The sequence below is a fragment of the Carassius auratus genome, unplaced genomic scaffold (assembly GCF_003368295.1).
Source record: "Carassius auratus strain Wakin unplaced genomic scaffold, ASM336829v1 scaf_tig00216276, whole genome shotgun sequence".
Taxonomy (NCBI): Eukaryota; Metazoa; Chordata; class Actinopteri; order Cypriniformes; family Cyprinidae; genus Carassius; species Carassius auratus.
Window position 1 is genome coordinate 333,849 of NW_020528487.1, and position 25,593 is coordinate 359,441.

Sequence of the window (25,593 nt, forward strand, 5' to 3'; positions counted from 1 at the left end):
TCAATCATTTTATTATCTGGATTTACATTTATGCATTTAAGTAAGTGACCTGATGTATAGCCAAGTACAGTTTGCTGTGGCACCTGTGGGTTTGGTGCCTTGCTCAAGGGTCTCACATCAGTAGTGGTATATTGAAGGTGGAAGTGGAAAGCTGTACATTCACTCCCCCCACCTACAATCCCTGCCTGTACCAAGACTTGAACCCGCGATTTTTGGGTTAAAAGTAACACTCTTTAACAATTAGACCATGACTGCCCTGTAGTTGGCAGAAAAATATATTTACAGATACATTCAAGTTTAACATTTTATCAGTTAATGCATTCCCTGATAATTGTACCCATGACCTTGGTGTTACTCACACTTGGTGTTAAAAAAAAAATAGATATAACACTTAAAGGTGCAGTGTGTAAATATTGGTGAGGTTGCGAATTGCAACCAATGTCTCAATCCCCTGCTCACCACATCCTAGAGGAGCTACTTAATTATTAATTAAATTATATTGCATTTCTGTGAATAGATCCTTGGAAATATTACACATTCCACCTTTAACCTGTTAACTGTCACTCACGTTTTTGAAGATAGACATGAATGTGCATGATACAAACCTAAATTTTTATAATTCATGACTGAAAACATTTTGTAACATGATTTTGATGTGCCATTTACATGGTAATGCAATGTCTGATTTTAAAATGGGTTTTGAAGGATGAATTTTGAGATTTTATGTTTTCAAGTGATATATAACTTCTGATGATTTCTAAAATGTGATAGAGAAAAAGGCAACGAGGAAGTCTTTTTTTTTAAACAAAGGTCAAAGCTCCTTTTGTAATGTAGATTTCTGAGGGTGCACTCTTGTCATAAATTAATCTATTACTTTTCCTACATAATTTTAAACAAAAAATATTGGTAAAATATATATTTGGAAGTCTTAGACCTTTCCAACGATATATAGTTTGTCAAGATTAGATTAGATTTGATTGTAATATAGTATAGTCAACGTAGGCGTCCCGTATACGGGACGGGGTGACATTTAACAGGTTAAGGTTTGTGGATCAACAGTGGTTTATTTGGTTAAATTTTAGAACTGCTCACCTGAGCAGATGACTCCAGCATCTTTATCATGATTACAGTCATAATCATACAACTGAACTGACCCACAGTTCTTCAGTGTAGTCTCTGATCCAGTGCATATCATACGATTTTTCCAGATTGGTCCATATCCTGGCCCAAAATGAGCATCACCCAGAGCATCTACAGGTTCTCCACAGTCCAGCTCTCTACACACCACTGCAGCTTCAGTCATATCCCAACCAGCATCACACACTGTTCCCCACTGACCTCTGTGAAGAACCTCCACTCGACCAGCACAGCGACTGTGACCACCAACCAACCTCACATTCACACGGTCTGTATATTGAATACAGAAAACAAGATGATAATAATTATGAACGGAGCAAATGACAGTAGGAAGAATCCCATAAAGAGAGAGAAAAAATCTTTCATATATTGAGTCAGAAGATTTGACAAGATACCAGTAAAATAAATGCTCAAACCTCCACACACCAGTCCAACATCATTGTCATGTGACCAGTATTTTTGTGGCAGTGATGTTGGACAGAGGTGAATCTGAGATTCATCTCCTCTACACTGGATCTCTTGTGTCCACATCTGAGCGTCTCCTTTGTCAAAAGCAGCTGCTCCCAGCACCTGTACAGGAGCCCCACAGTCCAGCTCTCTACACACAACCTCTGCATCCTGCTGGTCAAAGACAGCATCACACACCGACATCCACATCTGATTATGAAGGATCTCTAACCTCCCAGAGCAGCGAGAACCTCCAACCAGTCTGATGCCTGAAAAAAACACAATGGGTATGAATTAACCTTTAATTCATTTAGTACAGTGTTGACAGAACCGGGCTAATATGGTCATACTTCCTGGTTCTAGTAAGAACTCTAACTGCTGCATTTCTGACTAACTGAAGTTTGTTTTTTAAGCGTGCAGAACAACCACCCAATAAAGCATTAAAATAATCTAACCTTGATGTCATAAACGCATGGACTAACATTTCTGCATTTGAGATAGAGAGCATAGGTCATAATTTAGATATATTTTTGAGATGGAAAAATGCCTCAATGCCAGCTTCAACTTGCTTGCTTGGAAGATTCTAGTGAATTTGAAGACCTTGATTAGCTGGTTCAGGTGTGTTTAACTAGTGTTGGAGCTAAACTCTGCAGGACAGTGGCCCTCCAGGAACAAGTTTGGACACCTCTGTTTTAACAAAATGCAGTTGTGAGGTTACCTGAGCAGATGACTCCAGCATTCTTGCTCTGACACACACTTTGGAAACCCCATATTACAGATCCACATTTTTTCAGTGTGGACTCAGATCCAATACATATAACATTATTCATCCAGATTGATCCTGACTTGATTCCAACCTGAGCATCATTCAGAATATCTACAGGTTCTCCACAGTCCAGCTCTCTACACACAACTGCAGCATCAGCCAAATCCCAACCACTGTCACACACTCTTCCCCACAGACCTCTATGAAGAACCTCCACTGTCCCACTGCAGGGACTGTTACTATTAACCAACCGCACATTTATTATTTCTGTGTACAGTAAAAGAAAAAAATTAGAAGAGATCTATCAAATTTAAGTAAATATTTCCTATTGAAACAGACAACACATACCTGTACAAAGCAGTCCAACATTATTTTTGTGAGTACAGTTGTAATTGGGTGTGAATTTGAAAGATGTTGGACACATATGAATCTGAGACTCATCTCCTCTGCACTGAATCTCTTGTGTCCACATCTGAGCGTCTCCTTTGTCAAAAGCAGCTGCTCCCAGCACCTGTACAGGAGCCCCACAGTCCAGCTCTCTACACACAACCTCTGCATCCTGCTGGTCAAAGACAGCGTCACACACTGACATCCACGTCTGATTATGAAGGATCTCTAACCTCCCAGAGCAGCGAGAACCTCCAACCAGCCGGACTTCTGAAAAAACATAAATAATTGTATAGTTCTGTCAGGATCACTATTATCAAAATGACTGACACTTAGCATAGAGTTTGGATTGGTGGTATGGTTCTGTTCTAGGTAAAAACTTCCGGCCCATCCATGCAACCTATCATGAATGACCAGGGAGTGCAGCAAGAACTCCTTTAGGGTAAACAGAACAGAAATAATTTGTAGCAGATATCATTAATGTTATTAATGACATTTCAGTGTAACAACATTAATCAAGATAAAAGGAGTCTGATTTAGGGAAACAAGGAATATCACAGGGAGGTGGAGCTGGGGATGGAGAAGGGTAGTTTGCTCCTGAGCAAGCAATAAAGCTACTGAATAATACTGAATAGATATCATGTAGGAGTGCCATAATAGGCATCATATTCCTATAGGTAGACATGGATCAACTGAGAGTCAACTGATGCAAGCATGACATAAAACATTATTTAGACTATATATATAAAAACAGACCCTTCAAACCTAAAACCAGTAAATATCATTGGGATCTGAAAAATGCATTACTAATTTTATACATTTGAACATGCAAAGGAAAAAGGAAAAGGAAACATCTTAACACACAGAATTCGTATACCTTATGTATCCCCGTCCATTTTCAGAACTGCACTCAGCTAAAAGAAGCCTAAGCTGGTTGACTGGTTTTAGCTGATCATCCAGCCTGGTAAAAGCTGGTCAGCAGGCTGGTTTTAGAGGGGTTTTGGCCACTTCTTTAGCTGGTCAGGCTGAAAGACCAGCTGGAACAATAAGTTAATACCACCTTGGCCTAGACCAACTTGACCAGAATAGTCAGGCTTAAACCAGTGAAGACCAGCCAATCAGCTTAGGCTGGTTTTACCTGTATTATTTTATTTATTTTTAATTTAAGCAGGGAATTCTGTCTTCGGGATTGTTTCCACAGAGTGAATTTGTTGTATAAATTTATGAATGTTCATTTCAGAATCTTCCTGGTCTACTGATGTTTGTTATGATATCTGCTTCGACCATTACAATGCACATGATAACTTTGTTAACACTACAATAAGTAAATCCACTCCACCAGCTAATTACTCTTCAACAATGTTGTTATAGAGCAACTGCAAAAATGGAAGTTCAAAGACAACATTTTACATAGTTGCACATTCTTTTCCTGACTCGTCCATAACTAGCAATTGCAAATGAAGTTGGAAGTAAACTAAACTTAAATCAGATACACATCTTATCAGCTCATGCAAATGCTTTAAATCCCACTGGTCATGTGATGATTCAATAAATAACACTAAATAGGGCAGTCAAAAACTAAAATATATTTTTTTCCTTTAATATTACTAATATTCTAATTATATTAGAATTTAAAATAATTTAAATTAGAGGAAAAAACCCAGAGTCCACAAGTGAGAGCAATGAGTGGAATACTAATGCACCTAATTGTTAAAAAAAAATTTATATCATGACTTTCTTTAAAATAAAAAAATCATAACGTTTTAACTAACATCATAAATAAAAAAACTGTCTTAATTGTATAAACTATTAGGAACAAATCAATATCATGTATTTAGGCATGAATTAAGAGCCGAAGCACTGAACATGACATGAGATGTTTTAAAGACATGCTGAGGAACAGAAAGAAATTGTAAATTAAATTATATTTTTGATGTATTTGTACATAAAATTTTGCAATAATATTGCTAAAGTGTGTTAAGAATATTTTCTTTTTGAAGCAATCTTTGTCATCCGACTTTAGAAAACGTTATTTCAAAAGTGGGACATGTTTTGACTAATGAGGGACAGTTAACTATACTACATTATTCAATTGATAAAATGTGCATTAAGAAAGTTAAAAGCCATACATGTATTTTGTTATATTTTTTGGCCTCATAATGCACTAGTATTATTTATTTTAAGATCTGCAATTCAAAACGTAAAGATTGGAAAAAAATGGGATCCTGGACCATGATGAGTCCATGGCTGACAACTAAAGAGTGCTTATTCTTGTTATGAAATGTTTTTTACCATTACATTTTGCTTAACATGTGCTTTTGAAAATACGTTCCATATTTTGGCAGAGTATAGGAGTTTAACAACAGTTTAAAGACATTCCATATTCCAAAGTTTAAATCTTTTTTTAAACCTTTTATGAAATTATTTTGCTATCTTTATTCCAATTTTACATTTTTAACTTCATTTTAACTTCATGGTTGTAATTATTAATGTTGCTGCCAGAAATCTGTAATTTTTGTCATCAGTTATTTTATATAGTATGATTTCTGTGTTATATACTATTCTGTGTAAAAATGTGATGTTTAAAAAAAAAAAAACCTAAACTATTTTTCAAGCCAGCTCAGAAGCAACAGCTCAACCAGCTTGTAATCATGAATATGTGCTGAGTAAACAAATGTGGCATAAATGTGTTTACACATATATTAACGTTTAAAACATGAAATTATGAAAATGCTAAATAATAATAATATAAATAATTTATTAATTAGTGTTCACTATTCACTGTCTATCACACATTTGAAGTTTACCTTCTGGAAGAATTTTTTTTGCTATATGTTTCTTATCACACATTGTGCGCGTCAGTCTAAAATGTTGTATACTATGGCATTGAGTACTTTGGCTGTTCATCCTTTAGATACAACAGCAACACTCGAGTGTGGCCACAAATGTGCAGATGCTACCTGAGCAGATGACTCCAGCATCTTTAGTATGTTCACAAAAACTTCGGTCCCATCCTGCTGATTCACAGTCCTTCAGCGTGGATTCTGAACCAACACATCTGACAAAAGCCATCCAGACTGGTCCTGATCCTGGTCCAAAGTGTGCATTAGCCAGAGCATCTACAGGTTCTCCACAGTCCAGCTCTCTACACACCACTGCAGCATCAGCCAAATCCCAGGCAAAATCACACACTGTTCCCCACTGACCTCTATGAAGAACCTCCACTCGACCAGCACAGCGACTATGACCACCAACCAACCTCACATTCACATGGTCTGTATATTTTAAACAATTGAGAGAGACAAAGAAAGGTCATATTGTGAATGAATAAATAATATTCTCTTTCTTTTTTATATACTTGTGTACTGTACCTACCAGCTGTGATGAGTATTGCAACTGCAAAAAGTAAAATGAACGTCAAGTATCTTCCTATCATCCTCAGCATGATTAACTCGGCACCCAGTAAGCTTCTCCGCACTGATGATACAGAAGTACAGACATCCTCTCAGCCTCCTTAATGCAAGAAAAAAAGAGTCCCAACACCCTCCAGTCACACTCACTATTACCTTATTAGACATAACAGAGGAAATCATCAAACAACCTCAGTGACAAATCAGAGGAGGCTTTTCTGATTTTCACCATATATATCAAAGCTGTCAGTGCTGATGAACTCCTCCTCCCCACACATCAAGATGCCTCACTGAGGGGAGACACGGAGATACACACACACACACACACACACACACACACATTTGACATACAGGAGACAGGAAACTCTCCAGTTTATTTACGGCATCAAAGCCAAACACCTGCAGAAACAAGATAAAAGCACTGATAACTAACTGTGAATCTCCAAAACACTATTAAAGTCTATTATTGTATAGATATGTCAGCATGACATACTAAACTCAACTTTGAAAATTGTAAAATGACATAAAATTACAATTGAATAAATAAAGACTTACCTTTAGTTTAAGTCTAAATAGATTATTATTAGTGGGAGGCAGAAAAGATTTTTCTCCATTCATTCTTGTAACTAATGTGAAATGTATTTAATCCCATAAAACGTTTTATTCCATCAGATGACCCACGAAACCCATAATTGCTCTTCAATGTTGTTTTCCTTGTGACCAGCAGAGAGAGTCAGTGTGCTACTATACGTTCTGCTTATCCACCTTGTGTTGCACATTCATACTTCCACAGCAGTGTAGCAACAGACTAAAATTGTACATTTAAACAAAGAAATAATAAATTAATCTCTGTGTATTTTAGCTTGAGAGAAAAAAAGATAGTTTTGATAGTATCAGTGGTATCTCACGCATTAAATAAAGATAAATGAGAAAATAATTTAGTATGACAAAATTTAAAATAAACCCTCCACATAACACAACATAGAAAACCAAACTAACTGGTTTACATGTACTGTAAGTCAGACTGTCTCCTCTCATCTACATGTTAGTGGTTCTTCTCCAGAATATTTTACAATGTGACTTTTGTCTAGTCAAAGTTTGGTCTACATGAGACTAGACGCAGTCTTAAAGCTACGGAGAAAAAAAAGTGTACCACCTTGCATAAGTGATTTTTGTTGTAGCAATGTAGTATAGTAGTAATATACAATAATTGTAATATGGTCCCGTTTAGAGGGTTTATAAATCTGTAAACATATCTACTAGTATCAGTAGTATCACGCTAAATATTTGTCTTTAAAAAATTGAATATTCATATTTCAAATTTAAAACAATTTTAATGAGCACACGAGACAAACTGACTAAAAATGAATAACACTATATTATTTTATAGCACACCAAACTCATGGAAAGCACAAACAAAATGTGGCATTAAAAGGATGGCAATAAACCATGAAAAAAAGACAACAAGTCTAGAGAATTTTTTTTTATAAAACTAAATAAAACTATATATCAGGAGGTTTGTCATCATACACTACATTATTGTCTAAGTAAAAAATTTAAATAAAATAATATCTCACGAAACTTTAAAAGAAAAACCCTCAGCCCTCAGCTCAACAGGTGGAGACTCTGAAGAAATAAAAAAAGGTTGAATAAAAGCAACAACAACAAACTTAACCTGCAGATTAAGTTATTTCTGCAAAATAATTAAACTCAATGAAAATACAGTAATCAACTACAAAGACAAGACACGGTTCAAAGTTATTGAAACCATTTTAAAGTTGAAGTGCACCATCACACAGTAAACTCTGCAGTTGGGACAGGTGTATAAATGTGTGTTTGAATTTATTTATTTTTTAATCACATTTTACATGAAGTGTGCAATAAATCTTTGCTATCTGTCTTTGCTTTACAATAACTGATCTTTACAAAATGTGGTAAATAGAATGAATGGATTATATAATTTGCTTATTTGTTCATTAGGTAAAAAGTATTAATATCAGTATAAAAATAATAAGCTAAAAACTTAAATGCACAAATACTAAAATTTGTTGTTACCAAATTTTGTAAAGCATGAAATTTTTTTATTAAAAAATAAAAATGAAATAACAAAAAGCCATTGATGCATTAGTAGCAATATAAGAAAGTCCCAGTAGCTCCAGTATCTGTGATATGATTTCAATGGAAGAGATAGTAGGTGTGGTCACTGAGTCATATGGCCCCTCCTTCTTTGTTTGACTCCTCCTCCATTTCATCATAGTCTGTTTTAAAAAAAAACAAAAATTCACATATTTCATTGTTATAATTTCATTTAGATTTAGTTTGAATTAGAAATGCAAACATTATAAACATTTAGTTATAAAGTATGAGGTGACAATAACCTACCTAGGTTTTTCTCATCTTCATTGTGTTCTTCACGTTATCATCCTCCTCCTGATCTCCCTCTGATACACATGTAAAACAAAAGCTCACATTGTAATTTGTAATATAGTTTGTCATGTCATAGACAACTGGAGACTATTATATAAAACCTGATAAAGCTATGATGATTCATTAATTGTAGCGTATCAATAGAAATTATATATATATATATATATATATATATATATATATATATATATATATATATGTATATATATATATATATATATATAAACAACTATTTGAACCTATACTTTATATTATGTAAAATCGAAAAACCAGAGTGAATTTATTTAAACAGACTGTGAACCATGTTTTGTTTTATTTAAATTTTCATTAGGGTAAATGTGGAACGTCACCTGACATAACCTGGAACAGTTCTCATTGCTTCCACTTGTCGGAGAACGTGCTAACAGCTGTTATGAATAATATCTATATTATTATAGATATCTATGGACTATGGAAGGTAATCAGTTAGACTATCTAGCTGTTTTATTGTTGACATTTTATTCATTATATATATATATCCCCAGGAACACATGATAGGTAAAAATTGATAGCCTGAATGCACTGTAAGTCGCTTTGGATAAAAGCGTCTGCTAAATGCATAAATTTAATTTAAAAAAAAAAAAAAAAATATATATATATATATATATATATATATATATATATATATATATATATATATAAAAATGTTAGTGAAAAGAATAAAAAATATATATGATGGACTTTGAAGGCATCTTGAGTTAAACTGTTTCATATTTAACAAAGCATATAAAAAAATGCTTGAACCGGAAGTACCAAGACTAGGATAAATGAATACGGAAGCATGTTGTGCATAACCTCTATAAAGTACAGCTGTCACAATTGTTGTGCGATAAGAGCAATCCTCCATAGGCAAGACCATTAGTTTGACCTTCACTTCCTTTCGAAGGCATGGCCAAAATCTGGTTTTGATCTTGTACTGTAGGTGGGCTTTTTGCCAATGCTGTGTCAAGTAAAAAGCTTCACTTTTTTTTTAACCATTAGCTCTTTTTATATTATTTTATTGCACTGTGTCGTGCATTTTTAAAAGCTAACATTCATTCTGTGTGAACAATGCCTGTTTATTCAGCTCACTGCATTTTAGGGTTAATTCACACTGCAACAACAGATGATGACAATCATAAGATTATTATTATTTTTCATTTATTTTTTTATAACAATTCAGCTAGACTTTCCACAACTTGAAAAATGCAGAATGAACATATTCAGTTAATGGAAACAAATGAAGACAGACACTGACAGGGAGACACAATGATCCAATAAAACCTGACAAGTGTTTGTTGCGTTGGTCAGCATCTGTCACTGCAGTTCAACTAGTCTTCGCTTTGTGTGGCTGGCCTATTTTATAGCCACTGTTGAACAGTCTTGACTCAAACAGCTGATGCAATTGTTCATATCATATTTTAACGTATTTAAAAATATAAGTGTGTAACACTAATGAGCTGATGGTATTTCAGCCATCTGTTCCATATTAATGAATCCTGACTCTAACACATTCTGCACTCAAAGACCAGAACGTGAGTAAACAAGGACCTTCGATTTACAACATAATTCATCATTTGGGGCGCCGTGAAGTCGGTAACATCCTGCCGTGGGTGACAGTTATTACACCTATTGAGACTGTCCAGGGATACCCGTGAGCAGCCTCAAAGGAGAAACGAAACACATTCCACAACACACACACACACACACAGATAAGCACACACACACAAACAAACCTTTCTTAAAGTTCTTTACCTTCGACATTTTATTAATAACATGTATTTTGAATGTTTGTGTATTGCATAAAAATGGTTAATCCTGTGTAAATGGTTAAAGTTGCTGAATTGTAAATGGGAAATGTTTTTGGAATGAATGTTCTCAAATAGAACCATGGGTTGTAACCCTACCCCTGACCAGCTTATAAAACTTTATGATCCCACTGGGCAACAGGACAGGAAAAAAAGCCAGTTCACCGGTACCTTTTTCTCAATGTATCCTAAACTATTACTTTTTCAATGTGGTCTAAATGTATTAAGTATTGCTTTTTGGTGCATTAGATGTTTCCCCATATAAATTGGAATATCTGCAGTTTATATCGTGTGTTAATCAAAAACATTAAATGTGTGTAATTCTGCATTTGAATGTAACTTCGTGTTTCTATCAGCTATATATGTACTGTTTGGTGTTTTTGGAATTGTCATGTTGTGACCCAACTATCCACCTGTATAAAAGGTGTGTAAAATTTATTCATCTGGAATTACGAACTTGCTGGAATATCACTGCTGAAATCTGATAAGCCCTAAAGTATTAGGGTGGGTGTTTCAAAAGAGACAAAGGAACTTTTTCCCGCTTCAGATCCTGGACGTTCATTGGTTGTTCACGCGAACAGAGGCGTGAACCATTTCAAGCCATAAGAGCTGACCCAGGAAGTTCCCCGCTCACTTGCTCTTAGTTCTTCTTCGCTTCCGTACTTCTGCTCGTCCCTCCTATCGCCGTCCCTCTCAGCACAGGGGTTGAGAGGACAGCCGTTCTCATGGCTCCTTCTGGAGCTTCCATTCCCGTTGTTGTTTATGTTGTCGTTGTTGTTTATTCGCCTATTCGCCTCTCCACATGAGGAAGACGAATTCTGAAACACTGTTTTATTGGACCTTTCAAATACCGCGCGATTCCGCAGCAGCACCAGAAAAACACGAGAGAACCCGCACACTGGTCTCAAAAGACCACGCTCACGCACGCTGCTCCAGCACACAAAGAGACACAGAGACACCTGCAAGTATCATTTTCTATGGAGATTTAAATGCTGCTTAAAGTTTGTCTTGATTTGATTCTTTCAAGGGTTACTGTCTGTGAGTTTAAATAACTGAGCGATTATTCTGTGTTCACCCCTATCTCTCTCACCTCTCTCTCCCTTTTTCTCTCATTCATTCATTATCTCTCTCTCTCTCTCTCTCTCTCTCTCTCTCTCTCTCTCCCTCATTTGGATTCCGCTATGTCTTGTACAAAGTTTACTGTCTGTATTGTCGTACGCGTATTTACTCTGTGTGATTTGTAGTTTGATGTATTATTAGTTAAATTATTAAAGACCAATATATATTCATGATTGCCTTTATCTAACACGCTCACATTACGAGTCAATGAAGTGTCTGATCTTTAGCTACAAGCTTTACTTTTAGTAACTAAATTTATCATAATGATAGGATAATGTTTTCATGGCCAGAGAATATTTTTCCTTGAATTATAAGAGGTGATAGCTTTATTGAAAATTGATAAGTTAATCTTACGGCCGTTTGCTGGACAAACCACTGTTTGATTTGCAGTAATTTACAGTAAGAGATATCACTATAATTGATATGAAGAATGGAATATTGACGTATTAATGAGTAAATTACAGTGCCCTGTAATGAGTTATTGATATATGCAATTGAACTATTTTTCATCTTCAATAATATTAATGTAACTGTCATATGATATATATGTATTAATCATATTCCTGATTAATTACCCAAATTCCCTATATATCATTTGAGTTAATTATTATGTACAACCCAGTGCGGCTACAAGTGTTTGGGGAGCTAAGTTAATTCTTTATCTCTTCCAACTCCACAAATGCACCTAATATGAAACCGCTTATCACTCTCGAAAATTTCATACAGGAAGATACTTTCACTGACAAACACATTAACATGCAGATTTGTGGTTTGGAGGCTGATAAACTATCATCTACAAATTCATCTGATTACACAAACACAGAAAGATAAACAGTTGCACCCATCTGACATTCTCAGTTCAGAGACTTTAATTGAAATATTAAAATCTTACTTTTTGTTTGGCTATGACCTTCACAGGTGAGTCCAGCGTGCTCTTTGTGTGAGCAGTCAGTGTGGTTATTCAGGGAGAGAGGACAGTCCCACAGGTGAATCTCATTCCCTCTGCACTCGACTTTGTTCATCCACACAACACCTTCACCAGCACCAAAGGTTGAATTCCCATCAGCCCTCAGTGCTGCTCCACAACCCAGCTGCCTGCAGACCACCTGAGCATCGCTGATGTCCCAGTGATCATCACAGACTGAGCCCCACACAGCGTTATGATACACCTCCAGCCTCCCAGAACACCGGCCGTCCCCTCCACTCAGTCTGAGAGGAACATGATCTAAAACACACACATCAGCACTGACCAGCTTCAGCACAACATTTACAACAAAAAACACACTGAACCAAGATAGCTTTAAATGTATGATTAGACTTCTTGTTCTAGTTTTAATGTGCATATTTCAATTATATACTTGGAGAATAAGGTTTACGTAAACTAAAATAAAAATTTGTACAATTATTATATTAATACAATTAAAATGTAATTACTTGAACACTGTTTCTGGTAAGGAGATGGTGAGATCAAACATGTCAGATGACTACGAGGAGACTCCTGATCCTCCTGATTCTCCTCCTCTGAGATTAAAACATGAAGAGAACTGAACATTAGCACATAAGGGACATAAAATCTTTTAGTGAAACATATTAGTGTGAAAACATATAAATTAAGCCTCACAAATAATTTTATGCTCTTTCCATCAGCAAAGTTTAACATAAGTTTAGTCACAAATTATATAAACATTGTGTTTAAAGAAACATGACTACTGAGAACATTTTACATTATTTAAATATCATCTCACTTGAGCAGGTGATTTTGGCCACTTCATCTTCACCACAGTCATTCTGTCCCCAGGGTGAAGATGGACACTGCCACAGATATGAATCATGTGGTCGACATGTAACTTTATCCAGCCAGTTAGGAGCTGATTCCACTCTTGCTGTAGAATCAGACAAAACACCAGATCTTCCACAGTTCAGCTCTTGACAGATCAGACTCGCTGTGTCTCTGTCCATCTGGTTCCAGCACACATTACCCCAGGATCCATTGAAGAAAACCTCCACATTCCCTTCACAGCCCTCAGTTAATCTGATCTCTTTAAACTCTAGATGAAAATGAAAAGAAAATATAATTTTAAAATTCCAAAATTGAAAAACCTGGGGATTATGGATACGTGAATGTGTTAAAAGGTTGATTCTAAAACCTTTATATTAATTTTAAGTATAATTTTAAAAAATACAGCACCGTATTTACCTGAGCACACGACTCCTACATCCTCCTTGTGTATGCAGTCATGTTTTCCCCAGCCTGGAGAAGAGCAGCTCCACAGGGACGTCTCATTCCCCTCACACTCCACCTCATCCAGCCATATGTGTCCAGAACCAGGACCAAACCAGGCTGGTACCTGCTGGTTACTGAGGGCCACTCCACACTGCAGCTGTCTGCACACCACATGAGCATCTTTAATATCCCAGGAGTCATCACACACTGTCCCCCATGAGCCACTGTGAAAAACCTCCAGCCTCCCTGCACAGTCTCCTCCAGAACCCACCAGCCTGATGGACCCCCGACCTGATATTCAGAGACAGAAAAACACATTATTGATCACGAACAACTGAAGAATCTGTCCAGATGTTGTTCTTCTCACCAAGGCAGGTGATTGACAGCTGTTGTGTGGAGCTGCAGTTGAGAGTTTGTGGAGAGCTGCAGTTCCCCAGATGAGCTTCACTCCCAGAGCACTGGAAGCCCGTCACACACTCATGACTGTGTTCAGGACTGGATGAAGAGGAGCCGGAGAAGTTCAGCACAGAGCCACAGCCCAGCTGTCTGCAGACCACAGAGGATTCAGAGAGACTCCAGGAGTCCAGCAGAACTCTCCTCCAGACCTGATGGATGAAAACTTCCACCTCCCCCTCACACTGTCTCTCTCCAGACAACCGCACCAGACCGTCATGAAGAGCCAGAGAGGAATCTGAGTGAAAGATCTGACATTTTAATAAAAAACTGCAAATGTATAGGGAATACATACATTTTGTATAAGATTAAGTCTTCCAGTAGCATAATGTAAGTAAATGCTACAGTGATATGAACTTTATATCATTGTTGCATTTTATATAAGTAAATTTGAAACTTAAATGATATTAATATCATTAAAATGGACTCACCAGAGCAGATGACTCCAACATCTCGTCTATGAGAACATTCAGCTCGACTCCATGAAGAGATGGAACATTCTGAGAGTTTTGTTTCATTCCCGACACAATCAAACACATCAGCCCAGATTTCACCACTTCCCTCTCCAAACCAGTCTGATCCCACAACAGACACAGCAATCCCACAATTCAGCTGTCTACAGAGGACACTGGCAGCTCTCATATCCCAGCATGCATCACACACTGTGCCCCATTTACTGAGGAACTGAAGCTCCACTCTTCCAGAACAGATGTCAGGACCATTGACCAGTCTGAGATCAGTGTAACCTGGAGAAAGAACACAGAGTTTACTGAGATTCTAAGTAAGACAACAGAGATAATCTGAGTAATTTTCATGTTCTTAGTTCTGTTTAATACAGTCACTCATAGCTTATAATGATGGTACTACTCAAAAAAAATAATTTTAGTAAATGTAATAATTGGATTTGTTAAAATAAATAGGTTAAACATATAATTAAATGTATGCATTTAGCAGACACTTTTATCCAAAGCGACTTACAGTGCATTCAGGCTATCAATTTTTACCTTTTTACCAACTTTGCTCTACCAATTGAGCTACAGGAACATTATTTAATAATTACATAATATATTATAATTATATATTATATTATATTATTTACCAGAACATATCAGTCCGACATCATTTTCATGGGTGCAGTTTGTTTTAATCAAGTTTGATGATGGACAGCGTCGAATGTGTGATTCATCTCCTCTGCACTGAATCTCTTGTGTCCACATCTGAGCGTCTCCTTTGCCAAAAGCAGCTGCTCCCAGCACCTGTACAGGAGCCCCACAGTCCAGCTCTCTACACACAACCTCTGCATCCTTCTGGTCAAAGACAGCATCACACACTGAACCCCATCCACCTACAAGAAGAATCTCCACTCTTCCGGAGCACAGGTGAGACCCGTCCACAAGCCTTGACCTTCCGTAGTTTATAGTTTCTGATTTTATTAACAGAGAAGACCATCATCTCGCTATGATTATAATGCAGACATAAAACAAGAAGCAAGTCCATTCATGTCATTTTTTAAGAGGATGAAATTGAGTAGTTTAGACCATAAAATATGCTAATTATCAAATAATTGTTTAAGAATTGCTCTGGAAACAAATCCACACAATTATTTTAAATTGTATTTATGATGTTTATGGATGAAAGTCTACCAGTAACGCAATAACAGGGTAATGTATGGAGCAGCTCACCTGAGCATCTGACTCCAGCATCTTCTTGATGACCACAGTTATGAACACCCCATCCTCTTGATCTACAGTTCTTCAGTGTAGTCTCTGATCCACTACAGTCCACATCATCCATCCAGATCGGTCCTGATACTTGTCCAAAACGAGCACCACCCAGAGCCTCTACAACCTCTCCACATCCCAGCTCTCTACACACCACTTCAGCATCAGTCATATCCCAGTCATCACCACACACTGTTCCCCACTGACCATCATGATGAACCTCCACTCTACCAGCACAGCGACTGTTACCACCAACCAACCTAACAGTCTCCAAATCTGTACATGAAAGAGACAGAAAGAAATATAACCACAGTAGCAGTAGAACAGCCTACATACAATACAATACAAAATCAAGATAGAAAAATGTATGCTTAAACTAATGCTGTACAAGAAAAAAAATACAAATACTCTTATCATTAAATTTGCTGCATGTAAAAGCTTAAATCATTCATAAAATAACATTTCTTAATTGATGATTAGTGTTACAAGATCTTATTTTCTAGATATTACACAGGTCTCACTTTCTAGTGATTTGAGGCCATCACATATTAACTGCTCATTTAAACACACATTTAAATAAAACTCTTTACTGTCCATTTGTGTACTCACCAGATGTGGTTAGAGTGATTATAATGAAGAGTAAAACGAGTGTCAGACATCCCTCCATCATCTTCTGCTCGTCTCACCATCTGTTTGACTGTCAGCACAAGTTTCTCCTCTGCTCCCTCAAACACACTGAAGAAACTGGCTCCTGTCAGCCCCCTAAAGAGAGAGAGAGACTCACAGCTGCCAATGACACTCACTGTCTCCTTATTAGACACAACAGAGGAAATCATCAAACACAATCAGTGACAAATCAGAAAGCAGCATTTTTATTTTCTCCATAAGATAGAGCTTCACCATGATTTGAGAAAGTGAGGGTCATCATAGATAAATCAGAACCGACATCACTCTGTAGGCATTCCTATTCTTGCTTAGTGTGCTATGTAGTAGGATATGTGGAGCCTGATTGCTGCTTCCTGTTTTCTTGCCATTGTGCCTGCAGACCACATGGTTTCCTATCTGCCCTTAGTGCCAGGCAATCACATGTCCCTTTTTTCCACAGTGATAAGATACTATTTCTGATCTTTGTTGTTGGTCCAAATAATTGTTTCACTTCTGCATTTTGGTCATGAAATTTTCGCTGAGATCTCTACCCTGTAAACATAGCATTCTCAGTGTTCACTATGGAACCACCAGATTAATCTAGTTCCCTAACTCGCTTACTTAATGCATCCATATCATATCAATTTGTTGTTGTAATTCTGATCAGTTGTGCTCGTTTAGCTTGCATGTTATTCATGAAGGTATTTATGAACAAAGCATTTCATTATTGAATAGGAGTTTACACTCTTCAATCCATGCCTTTTTGAAGCACACATGTCTGAAGCAGATTCATGAATCTTCTGCTTGGTATTTGCAGTGAATGATAAATCTTGTTTATTACCTAGATTTTTTTCAAAAACGGTTCTTGGAAGAAAATGTAATGATTTTCAGGCTTCTCCAAAACGTGTTAGTGGGCAATTGCAGCCGTGCCTGAGCCTGTTGTTTTATCATTATCATGACTCAGTGTCGGACACTCAGTGTTTAAAATTCCATCAGTTACTTCTTAACAGTGTTAGGAACAATGTTCTTAACAGAACTGCCCTGTAATCTGCACCAGAAAATAAAGCATATTTAGTATGTGTTTGCAGAATAGTTAAGAATTTACCAGGATGTTGAGGGGAAGGTAAACTTTTGCATATTGTTTCCATCTCAGACATTTTTAATGGTCTAACATTGATGTTATTTCCAGCTCTTACCCATACCATTGCATTTTGAGATCAATTTTACGGTTCAGTTTTGTTGTCAGGTAACTGACCGTATGCCTCAGTGTATGGACTAGTTATGTGTATTTTTAGACTTAACAGTTTCACCAAGGATGGTGCAGAGGGTTCAGACATTTACTATGGTGGTGGTTTTCCTATTGTGGGGCAATTTTGTCTAGATACATAAGCAGCAACTTGTTTCATTTCTGGACCCTGATTTCAGACTTTTTTCATTTCCTGCCACACATCATAACTTTTGGTCATATATTTATAATTCCATTGTGGGTCACCCCACCAGTCAACTTTTAGCCAATTTCATGCCTTCCTCTGTGAATGAACCCTCTCTTGGATATGGTTTTTCAGTTTGCGGTTTCATTTGCTCTGACCATCCTGCCAGATTGCTAACATATGGGCCAGCAGAAATTCCCTGATTATGTCTGTACATAAAGACGACTGCCATTTCCGTGGCTAGTGGTCTCGATACCAAATCCCCCATCTTCCACTTTTTGGGATTTAATAATTAATGTGCACAAAATTCTTCTGTACTCAATCGCCCAACCTCAATTGTAGTGCATGTATCGTATGGCGACCATAGGTGATGGTCCTATATATGATTTTCATAAGACATTTCGTCCTAATCACCCCCAAAATTACCTTCTTTTATTGTGTGTTTTCTAATTTTGAACTTTGCCAAACCTCTTTAGGCTTTCGCACAAACCGTGTTCGGGTCATCCACTAGAACACCTTTTATAGTCAATATATCAACATGCAGTAACAATTGGGATTAATTTCCTAATTAGCATAAAAGCCTTTAACTGTAATAGGATTTTACATGCTCCCATGATCAAAAATAAAGTGTGATCAGTACTGTATATCCAATCACTCTCCACGTTAAAGCTGCAGTCCATAGGTTTTGGCCCTTTTTGCCACCTCTGTTTGAAAACCTGCAATTGCAGCTATTTGTAGAATTATCTTCCTTTGCGTAGGTTGTGCATTAGCACGGCTCCAGTGCGGATGAATCTAATGAGTGGCTGTCAGTCACCGCACGGTTGTGGATACTGCACTTGGGGAAGTCGTGGCCTAATGGTTAGAGAGTTGGACTCGCAATTGAAGGGTTGTGAGTTCGAGTCTCGGGCCGGTAGGAATTGTGTTTGGGGGAGTGCATGTACAATGCTCTCTCCACCCTAAATACCACGACTTAGGTCCCCTTGAGCAAGGCATTGTACCCCCAACTGTTCCCTGGGGCGCTGCAGCATAAATGGCTGCCCTCTGCTCCGGGTGTGTTCACAGTGTGTGTGTGTGTTCACTGCTCTGTGTGTGTGCACTTTGGATGGGTTAAATGCAGAGCACGATTTCTGAGTATGGGTCACCATACTTGGCTGAATGTCACGTCACTTTCACTTTTATTCACAGATTCTGTATCTTGAAAGTCAGGGCCGTCGCAAGTGGGGTGAAAGGTGGTGACGATTATAGGGGCCCACGGATGAGTGGGAGCCCCCGGCGATCTCAACCGTCTGGCTGAGGCTAGCCTAAAAAGATGATCAGGACAGTTGACAGGCCACTGCTGCGTGTCGTCACGAAAGCTTATCATTTTCATATGTTTTTAAGCCTAGCCACTTTCCAATTTAAACAATGAAAAGAGTTTAAATCATTCAAACACAAGACGCGGAAAAGCTGAACTGGTTACTCGCGCTGTGTTCGGTGCGCACGCATCTCACAGTCCCAGAGCCGCGTCTCACAGACAGCGACACTGAACCGAGCTCTCCTTTGCAAAGTTCTCCTCCAACTTCCTCCTGCACCTGAACGAACAAATACAAATTGCAGTTTAAACAAACAGAAAAGGATGTGAAAAAGCCCAATTCAGCACCGCGGTGTTCTGGCTTTTAGTGCTCAAGCAGAGAAAGGCGTCTCAAAACACTTGAACACAGAATTTGCCTCTTTTTGCTCTTGTGCCGACAAATACATACAAAATATGTCAACATACCCGTCTTGGAAAGTATGTTCGAAAAAACTGTTGGTTATGTCTTAAGTGAAAGCAAACAGTTGAGAAAAAAATCGGATGTGTATTATATTGGATGCAATCATTGTCTCTTAAAGTGACCGCGCCTAATATAGCTACTGGCTGCTATAATGTTAATCCAAGAAAATGAAAGAGAGAAAATCACTCACTGCATTGTCTGAAGTTTGGGTTGATTGTTATCCATTAAATATCTTTCTATCAAAGTTATCTGATATTATCAAGATGAATTTGTTCCGACACTTCAACTCTGATTTCTTATCATATTTTATTACCATTTTATAAACTAGAGCAAATAAACTGTGATAATGTAAGAAATGTTGTCTGAATGCATTTTGGTTTGACAGTTAATTTATTTTTACAGTGAAGACTATGCAGTGCTATTTTATATTTAATTATTTGTTTTCTATACCTGTACACCTACAAACATGAAACAACTTAAACATTGTGCAATTAGCACAAATAAATAATTAGAATGAACATATAAATTAAACAATTTCAAACAGGGCCCACTGGTACAACCTTCAGCGGGGCCCCGCTGACCCCAGCTACGGCCCTGTTGAAAGTATAAATATAAAAGTTTTCACTGGAGAATTTTACAAGTAACAGTTGCTTTTGTTCTGATTAACTGAGCCCTGGTCGCATACTGTTTTTCCTGTAGCAACTTCTTAGTATTAATTATTTTGGTTTTGACTACAGTACATGTGAATCTCCAGTCACTTATGACTGTCGTTTCAACCTTTCAGGATTACAATCTGCCATTTATTCTAGCTGCTATGAAAAAGGGGTTTAAACGATCTGTCACCTGCAGCATCCTCACGTGTGATACAGCATACTAGCCGGGACAACTTCTTTATGTTTACAGATGTGATGTAAAGACGCAGCACCATGCTCAAATTTCCCGCAAAAACCTACCTCTACAATTTAAATAAGAAAACCTAATTACAAACTTAACACTGTGAATTGAGCTAAAGTAAGGCGATAGTTTTGAACATTGGCTTATTATGTACTTGCTTAAAAAGTGATTTTGGATAAAAAATATTTTTACCAAAAAAGTTATGGACTGCAGCTTTAATAATTATCAAATTATGCCAGCCAAAGTGTAACAACAATGAAACCAAAATTTCACTAATGACTAGTGATTAACCAATCACTCTCCATGTTAATAGTTATCAACTTATAAGCTTTTCCACTGCATGGTACGGCACAGTACGGCTTGTACAGTTCACTTTTGGGGGGGTTTCCACTGGGTACAGTACTTGGGCCTGGTTCTTTTTTTAGTATCACCTCGTTTGAGGTTCCAAGTGAACCTTACCTTTACCAAAACGTGACATGTAAACTCTGCTGACCATGGTACAGACATTCCTCTCAGGAGGGGAGCGGATCCAGTGAGAGCTATGGGGTGACGCAGAATAAAAATGTTTTTTTTAGAAGTTGTGGCAGTGGAGGTGGCGCACCTATAACACGTGAATAATCGCGCCCACTCTAAAGCGATACTAAACTGCAGTGGAAACGCAAACCGTACTGAGCCGAGTCACCCACACAGTGGACAAGCGCCATAACTGTTGCCAGGCAAAGTGTAACCACAATGGAGAGGCCACACTAACAATCTAGTTATTAAACCAACCTCTTCTCTTTATGAGATACAGGATCCAACAAGGGTAAGCCGTGTATTCAGTCCATAAATATCTGAAAACACTCACGCCTTTTATTGTAGGTCCTCCTCTGATCTTCGGCACACTTTGCCTTCACGCTCTCTCGGCTTTTTCCTGGTTCACAAGGAGAGTCCCCCCCTTTCACGCATGAGCCCCCAGCTGTTAGAATAAATTGTCTAAGAATATCTGATCGAGTTGAGCAGTCGAGCTGTGAGGCATAGAAGCTGGTTCCAGGGACCGATAATGACAAAGACACAATCTTTATTGTGAGGGGCTTCGTTATAAATAAGTAACAAAGGAAGTGAAACTGTTAAATCAGCACAAGCAGGGAAATAAAATGAGACTAAAAACAGTTAAATAAATCATGTCTTGTGATTGTCTGGTGATGAAATGCAGATGCATGCAACGGGGTTCCGAAGGCAAAAGCCACAGGGTGTTATAGAATCTCACGCTTACTGAAATAAACAAATGTCTGAAATGTTTTTTATTGACATAAACAAGACCCCAAAAAACGAAAACAAACAAAGAAAAAAGTATTAAAAAAATCTCATGAAGGCAAAATTAAAAAGTTTTTAATACAAAAATGGGACACGGACACAACATAACAAAATCACTCAAACTTTGTTCATATTTGTTGAACTGAGGCAGGGTGTGTTATCATTGAGTCAAATGCCCCACTTCTTTATTTTACTTCTCCTCCACATAATCATAGACTGCTATTAAAAAACAAAATCTTAAACCATGTCAAATATTTTAATTAAAAGAATATAAAAAACGAAAACAATTTAAATGTTAAATTATAAATAAAGATATTAATATAATGAGAACAAGAGGGTTATAATAACTTACCCAACAGATTTTTCACATCTTCACTGACACTCATCACATCACCATACTCCTCCTGAACTCTCTCTGTCAAGAATGACAGAAAAACATGTCATATCAGTTTATAAAACACTTTCATTTAAAGGATCCCTTTTCCCTTAAGTGACTTACAAAGATCAAATGTCTAATACTCAGGTAAACATGGAAAGGGATGGAAAAAAACGTAGCTCTGCATATCACCTGTTATCCCTTGAGAGCTTGGTCTAAAAATGATGACATCTTAATAATGTAACCACAAGCATAAACCACTTTCTAATGCCTTGGACCAGATCGGAAGACTCTTGATCCAGCGTTGCAGCAAGACAAGGTTATAGTTGAAAATGTTCTCATTTACATTGGGGAAACATATCAGCAACAACAACAAAAGGAAGAAAACAAATGACAGCTTTAAAAAAATTGTACGAGAACATGCTCAAATGCTTGGTGGTTCGAAAAAGGTGTTTTGTTTTTTTTTTACATAAATTACGTTATTACAATACCTTTCTCCCCATCCTGGCACCAATTCAAAAAACGAAATGTGATTGGTTAGCTGTACTAATGGGTTGTGATTGGTGAACAGTTTAGACAGTGTTTCAGTTCTGCCCCGCCCCTTGCCAAAGCAGCAACTGTCTCTGTCTGCTCCGGTTAAGTTAAGAATGGCATCAATATTGACATATCATTGTGAGCCGGATTAAGACACATATGTTTTATTTTTATTGTCATTTAATTCTAACCTTATAAAATGAATTACAGTGAAACTGTTATACAGTTGAATTTATTTATACCATAGTCCAGTGTTTCCCAGGCTGCATTTATATCCAAACTCATTCTTTGCCAGCAGGAGGTGCTGGAGTAATGGAGATCAAGGTTTCCCCAGGGGGGCATTTTTTGGCTAGCGGACCCCCACCTGCTGTTAGCATTCCATTGACTCCCATTCATTTTGTCGTCTCTTTGACAGAGAATAACTTTACATCTGAGTCATTTAAAGACTCCGTTTGTCCATTAATTATTTCTAAAGAAACATGAAAATGTATAAAAGGTCCAATTACCTTTTATCTTACGTTATGGACCCGTAGAAGCAGTTTTTGTAAAAATAGGCATAACATCTCGGTTACGTATGTAACCTTGGTTCCCTGAATAGGGAACGAGATGCTGCGGTGACGTCACCACGTATGGGAACACCTCCGGTGTGACGAATGTCTGAAGCCCAATACCATCCCGCCAATCCTATTGGCCAAATGGCGCATAGCACCACCCTACGCATGCGCACGCATGATATACCTGGGTGCAGCGCGCCATTTCGCTCAGATTTCATGACTGAAGATGAAGAAGTTATCAAGGTACGGAACGGCCAGAACCGCAGCATCTCGTTCCCTATTCAGGGAACCAAGGTTACATACGTAACCGAGATGTTCCCTATCATAGGTCACTTCGATGCTGCGGTGACGTCACCACGTATGGGAACGATATACCAAAACGCCTGACGTACCTGATAACTGAGATCCGAGGAAGCATCTGCTCAAGCGGAAAGAACCCGGGAGCCAGGAGCCATCCTCACATCCAGACTGTAGGACTTGATAAAAGTGCTCGGTGAGGACCATCCTGCCGCAGCACAGATATCATCCATAGAAGAACCACTGAGAAAAGCTTGAGAAGAAGCCACAGCTCAAGTGGAATGAGCCTTAATTCCTAAGGGCGAAGCGAGTCCGCGCGCCTCATAGGCCAAAGAAATTGCCTCCACCAGCCAATGGGACATGCGCTGCTTGTAACCGCATGGCCCTTACTTTTATGTCCAAGACAGACAAACAGCTGGTCAGATTACGCCAAGGGGCTGTACGATCCACATAAGTCTTTAAAGCTCTCACAGGGCAAAGACTTAGATCTTCTGATCCAGCCTCAGCAGGTGAAAAAGCTTCCAGGAACACTTGCTGAAAGCGAAAGAGGTTAGATGCGACTTAAGGAACATAGTTAGGCCTGGGCCGCAGCAGCACCTTCACAGGGCCCGGTGCAAATTCCATGCACGAGGGTGAAACAGAAAGAGCCTGTAAATCCCCAACTCTCTTGAGGGAGGATAAAGCCATGAGAAGAAGTGTCTTCAGTGACAAGAATTTATCCGATACGGTCTCCAAGGGCTCAAACGGATGCCCTGATAAACCTAGCAACACAATGGATAAACCCCATGAAGGAACTCGCACAGGGCGGAAAGGCCTCAGCCGTCGCGCACGCTGTACGAAACGAGAAGCTAGTGGATGACGCCTCATAGAGGCACCGCCTATGTATTCGTGGTAAGCTGAAATGGCTGCCACGTAAACCTTAAAAGTGGCTGGTGTTACGCCATCCGAAAAACAATCCTGGAGGAACTCCAGCACTGAAGCCACTGGGCAGTAAACTGGATCCACATTACGATTGCCACACCAGGCTGTAATCAGTCTCCACTTGAAAGCATATAAGCGTCTCGTAGAAGCTGCTCTAGAATTCAATATAGTCTCAGTGGTTTCAACAGAAAGACCGGGACATACTAATGCACTCCGCTCAATGGCCACGCCCACAGTTTCCACAGATCCGGCCTCGGGTGCCAAATCAGCCCCTGTGCTTGTGATAATAAATCCTGTCTGAGGGGAATCTCCAAGGAGAGCCCGCTAGCAGACTGATCAGATCCGCAAACCACGGCTGCGTGTGCCATCGCGGAGCCACCAGCAGCAGCTGTTCCACTCTGTCCCGCCGTATTCTGCATAATACCGCTGGGATCAAACGAATCGGAGGAAAAGCATACAGACTGGTCCTGGGCCAGCTGTGAGCTAATGCATCCACGCCCAGGGGCGATGGGGGGCATAGGGAGAACCATAGCGGGCAATGCGTAGTCATGTTTGACGCGAATAAATCCACTTTCGCTTGCCGAATATCCGCCATAAAAGATTCACCGTCTGGAGGTGTAATCTCCATTCTCCCTGTTCCAGAGCCTGTCTGGATAGCATATCTGCTCCGAAGTTCAAACGTCCGGGGACATGAACAACTCGGATCGACAGAAATTTCTCTGAGACCAGAGAAGAACATGTCTCGCCAGCCTGCACAGGGGGCGAGAGCGTAATCCTTCCTAATGATTCAGGTATGAGACAAACGCTGTGTTGTCTGATCTGAGCAGCACAAGACGGCCGATCAGCAGATTCGCGAATTACTGGAGAGCCAGAAAACTGCCAGTAATTCCAACCGGTTTATATACCAACTGCGTTGTGCAGCTGTCCACACTCCATGGGCTGGTAGCCCTTGACAAACAGCTCCCCAACCGGTCAAAG

General features: G+C 38.5%; 3 protein-coding genes and 1 long non-coding RNA gene across 4 annotated transcripts; all 4 read right to left on the reverse strand.

The window, feature by feature from the left end:
- Positions 1 to 1,056: 1,056 nt before the first annotated feature.
- LOC113097442 (scavenger receptor cysteine-rich type 1 protein M130-like) lies at positions 1,057 to 1,832 on the reverse strand. The gene is made up of 2 exons (XM_026262682.1): positions 1,554 to 1,832; positions 1,057 to 1,407 (listed from the first exon to the last, which is right to left on the reverse strand). The coding sequence occupies exons 1-2, from the start codon at positions 1,792 to 1,794 to the stop codon at positions 1,079 to 1,081; spliced, it is 570 nt and encodes a 189-aa protein (XP_026118467.1). The 5' UTR covers positions 1,795 to 1,832; the 3' UTR covers positions 1,057 to 1,078.
- A 5,757-nt stretch (positions 1,833 to 7,589) lies between these two features.
- LOC113097445 (uncharacterized) lies at positions 7,590 to 12,596 on the reverse strand. Its single transcript, XR_003288851.1, has 3 exons — positions 12,412 to 12,596; positions 8,530 to 8,588; positions 7,590 to 8,405 (listed from the first exon to the last, which is right to left on the reverse strand). It is a non-coding gene; the product is annotated as an uncharacterized LOC113097445 (long non-coding RNA).
- A 104-nt stretch (positions 12,597 to 12,700) lies between these two features.
- LOC113097444 (antigen WC1.1-like) lies at positions 12,701 to 14,017 on the reverse strand (the record flags this gene model as incomplete). Its single annotated transcript, XM_026262684.1, has 4 exons — positions 12,701 to 12,744; positions 12,954 to 13,040; positions 13,265 to 13,567; positions 13,717 to 14,017. Coding segments are annotated over 4 exons (735 nt in total), but the record flags the coding sequence as incomplete, so codon positions are not given.
- A 749-nt stretch (positions 14,018 to 14,766) lies between these two features.
- On the reverse strand, positions 14,767 to 21,828 carry LOC113097439 (deleted in malignant brain tumors 1 protein-like; the record flags this gene model as incomplete). Its single annotated transcript, XM_026262679.1, has 5 exons — positions 21,485 to 21,828; positions 16,527 to 16,679; positions 15,879 to 16,193; positions 15,296 to 15,619; positions 14,767 to 14,942 (listed from the first exon to the last, which is right to left on the reverse strand). Coding segments are annotated over exons 2-5 (876 nt in total), but the record flags the coding sequence as incomplete, so codon positions are not given.
- Positions 21,829 to 25,593: the final 3,765 nt, after the last annotated feature.

Bases quoted from the DNA above. Each gene is read 5' to 3' on its own strand.
- LOC113097442 (XM_026262682.1), bottom strand. From the start codon at position 1,794: ATGTGGATGTCGGTGTGTGATGCTGTCTTTGACCAGCAGGATGCAGAG. The intron at 1,408-1,553 runs GTTTGAGCATTT...TTCAATATACAG, and splicing joins TGTTGGACTGGTGTGTGGAG to ACCGTGTGAATGTGAGGTTG.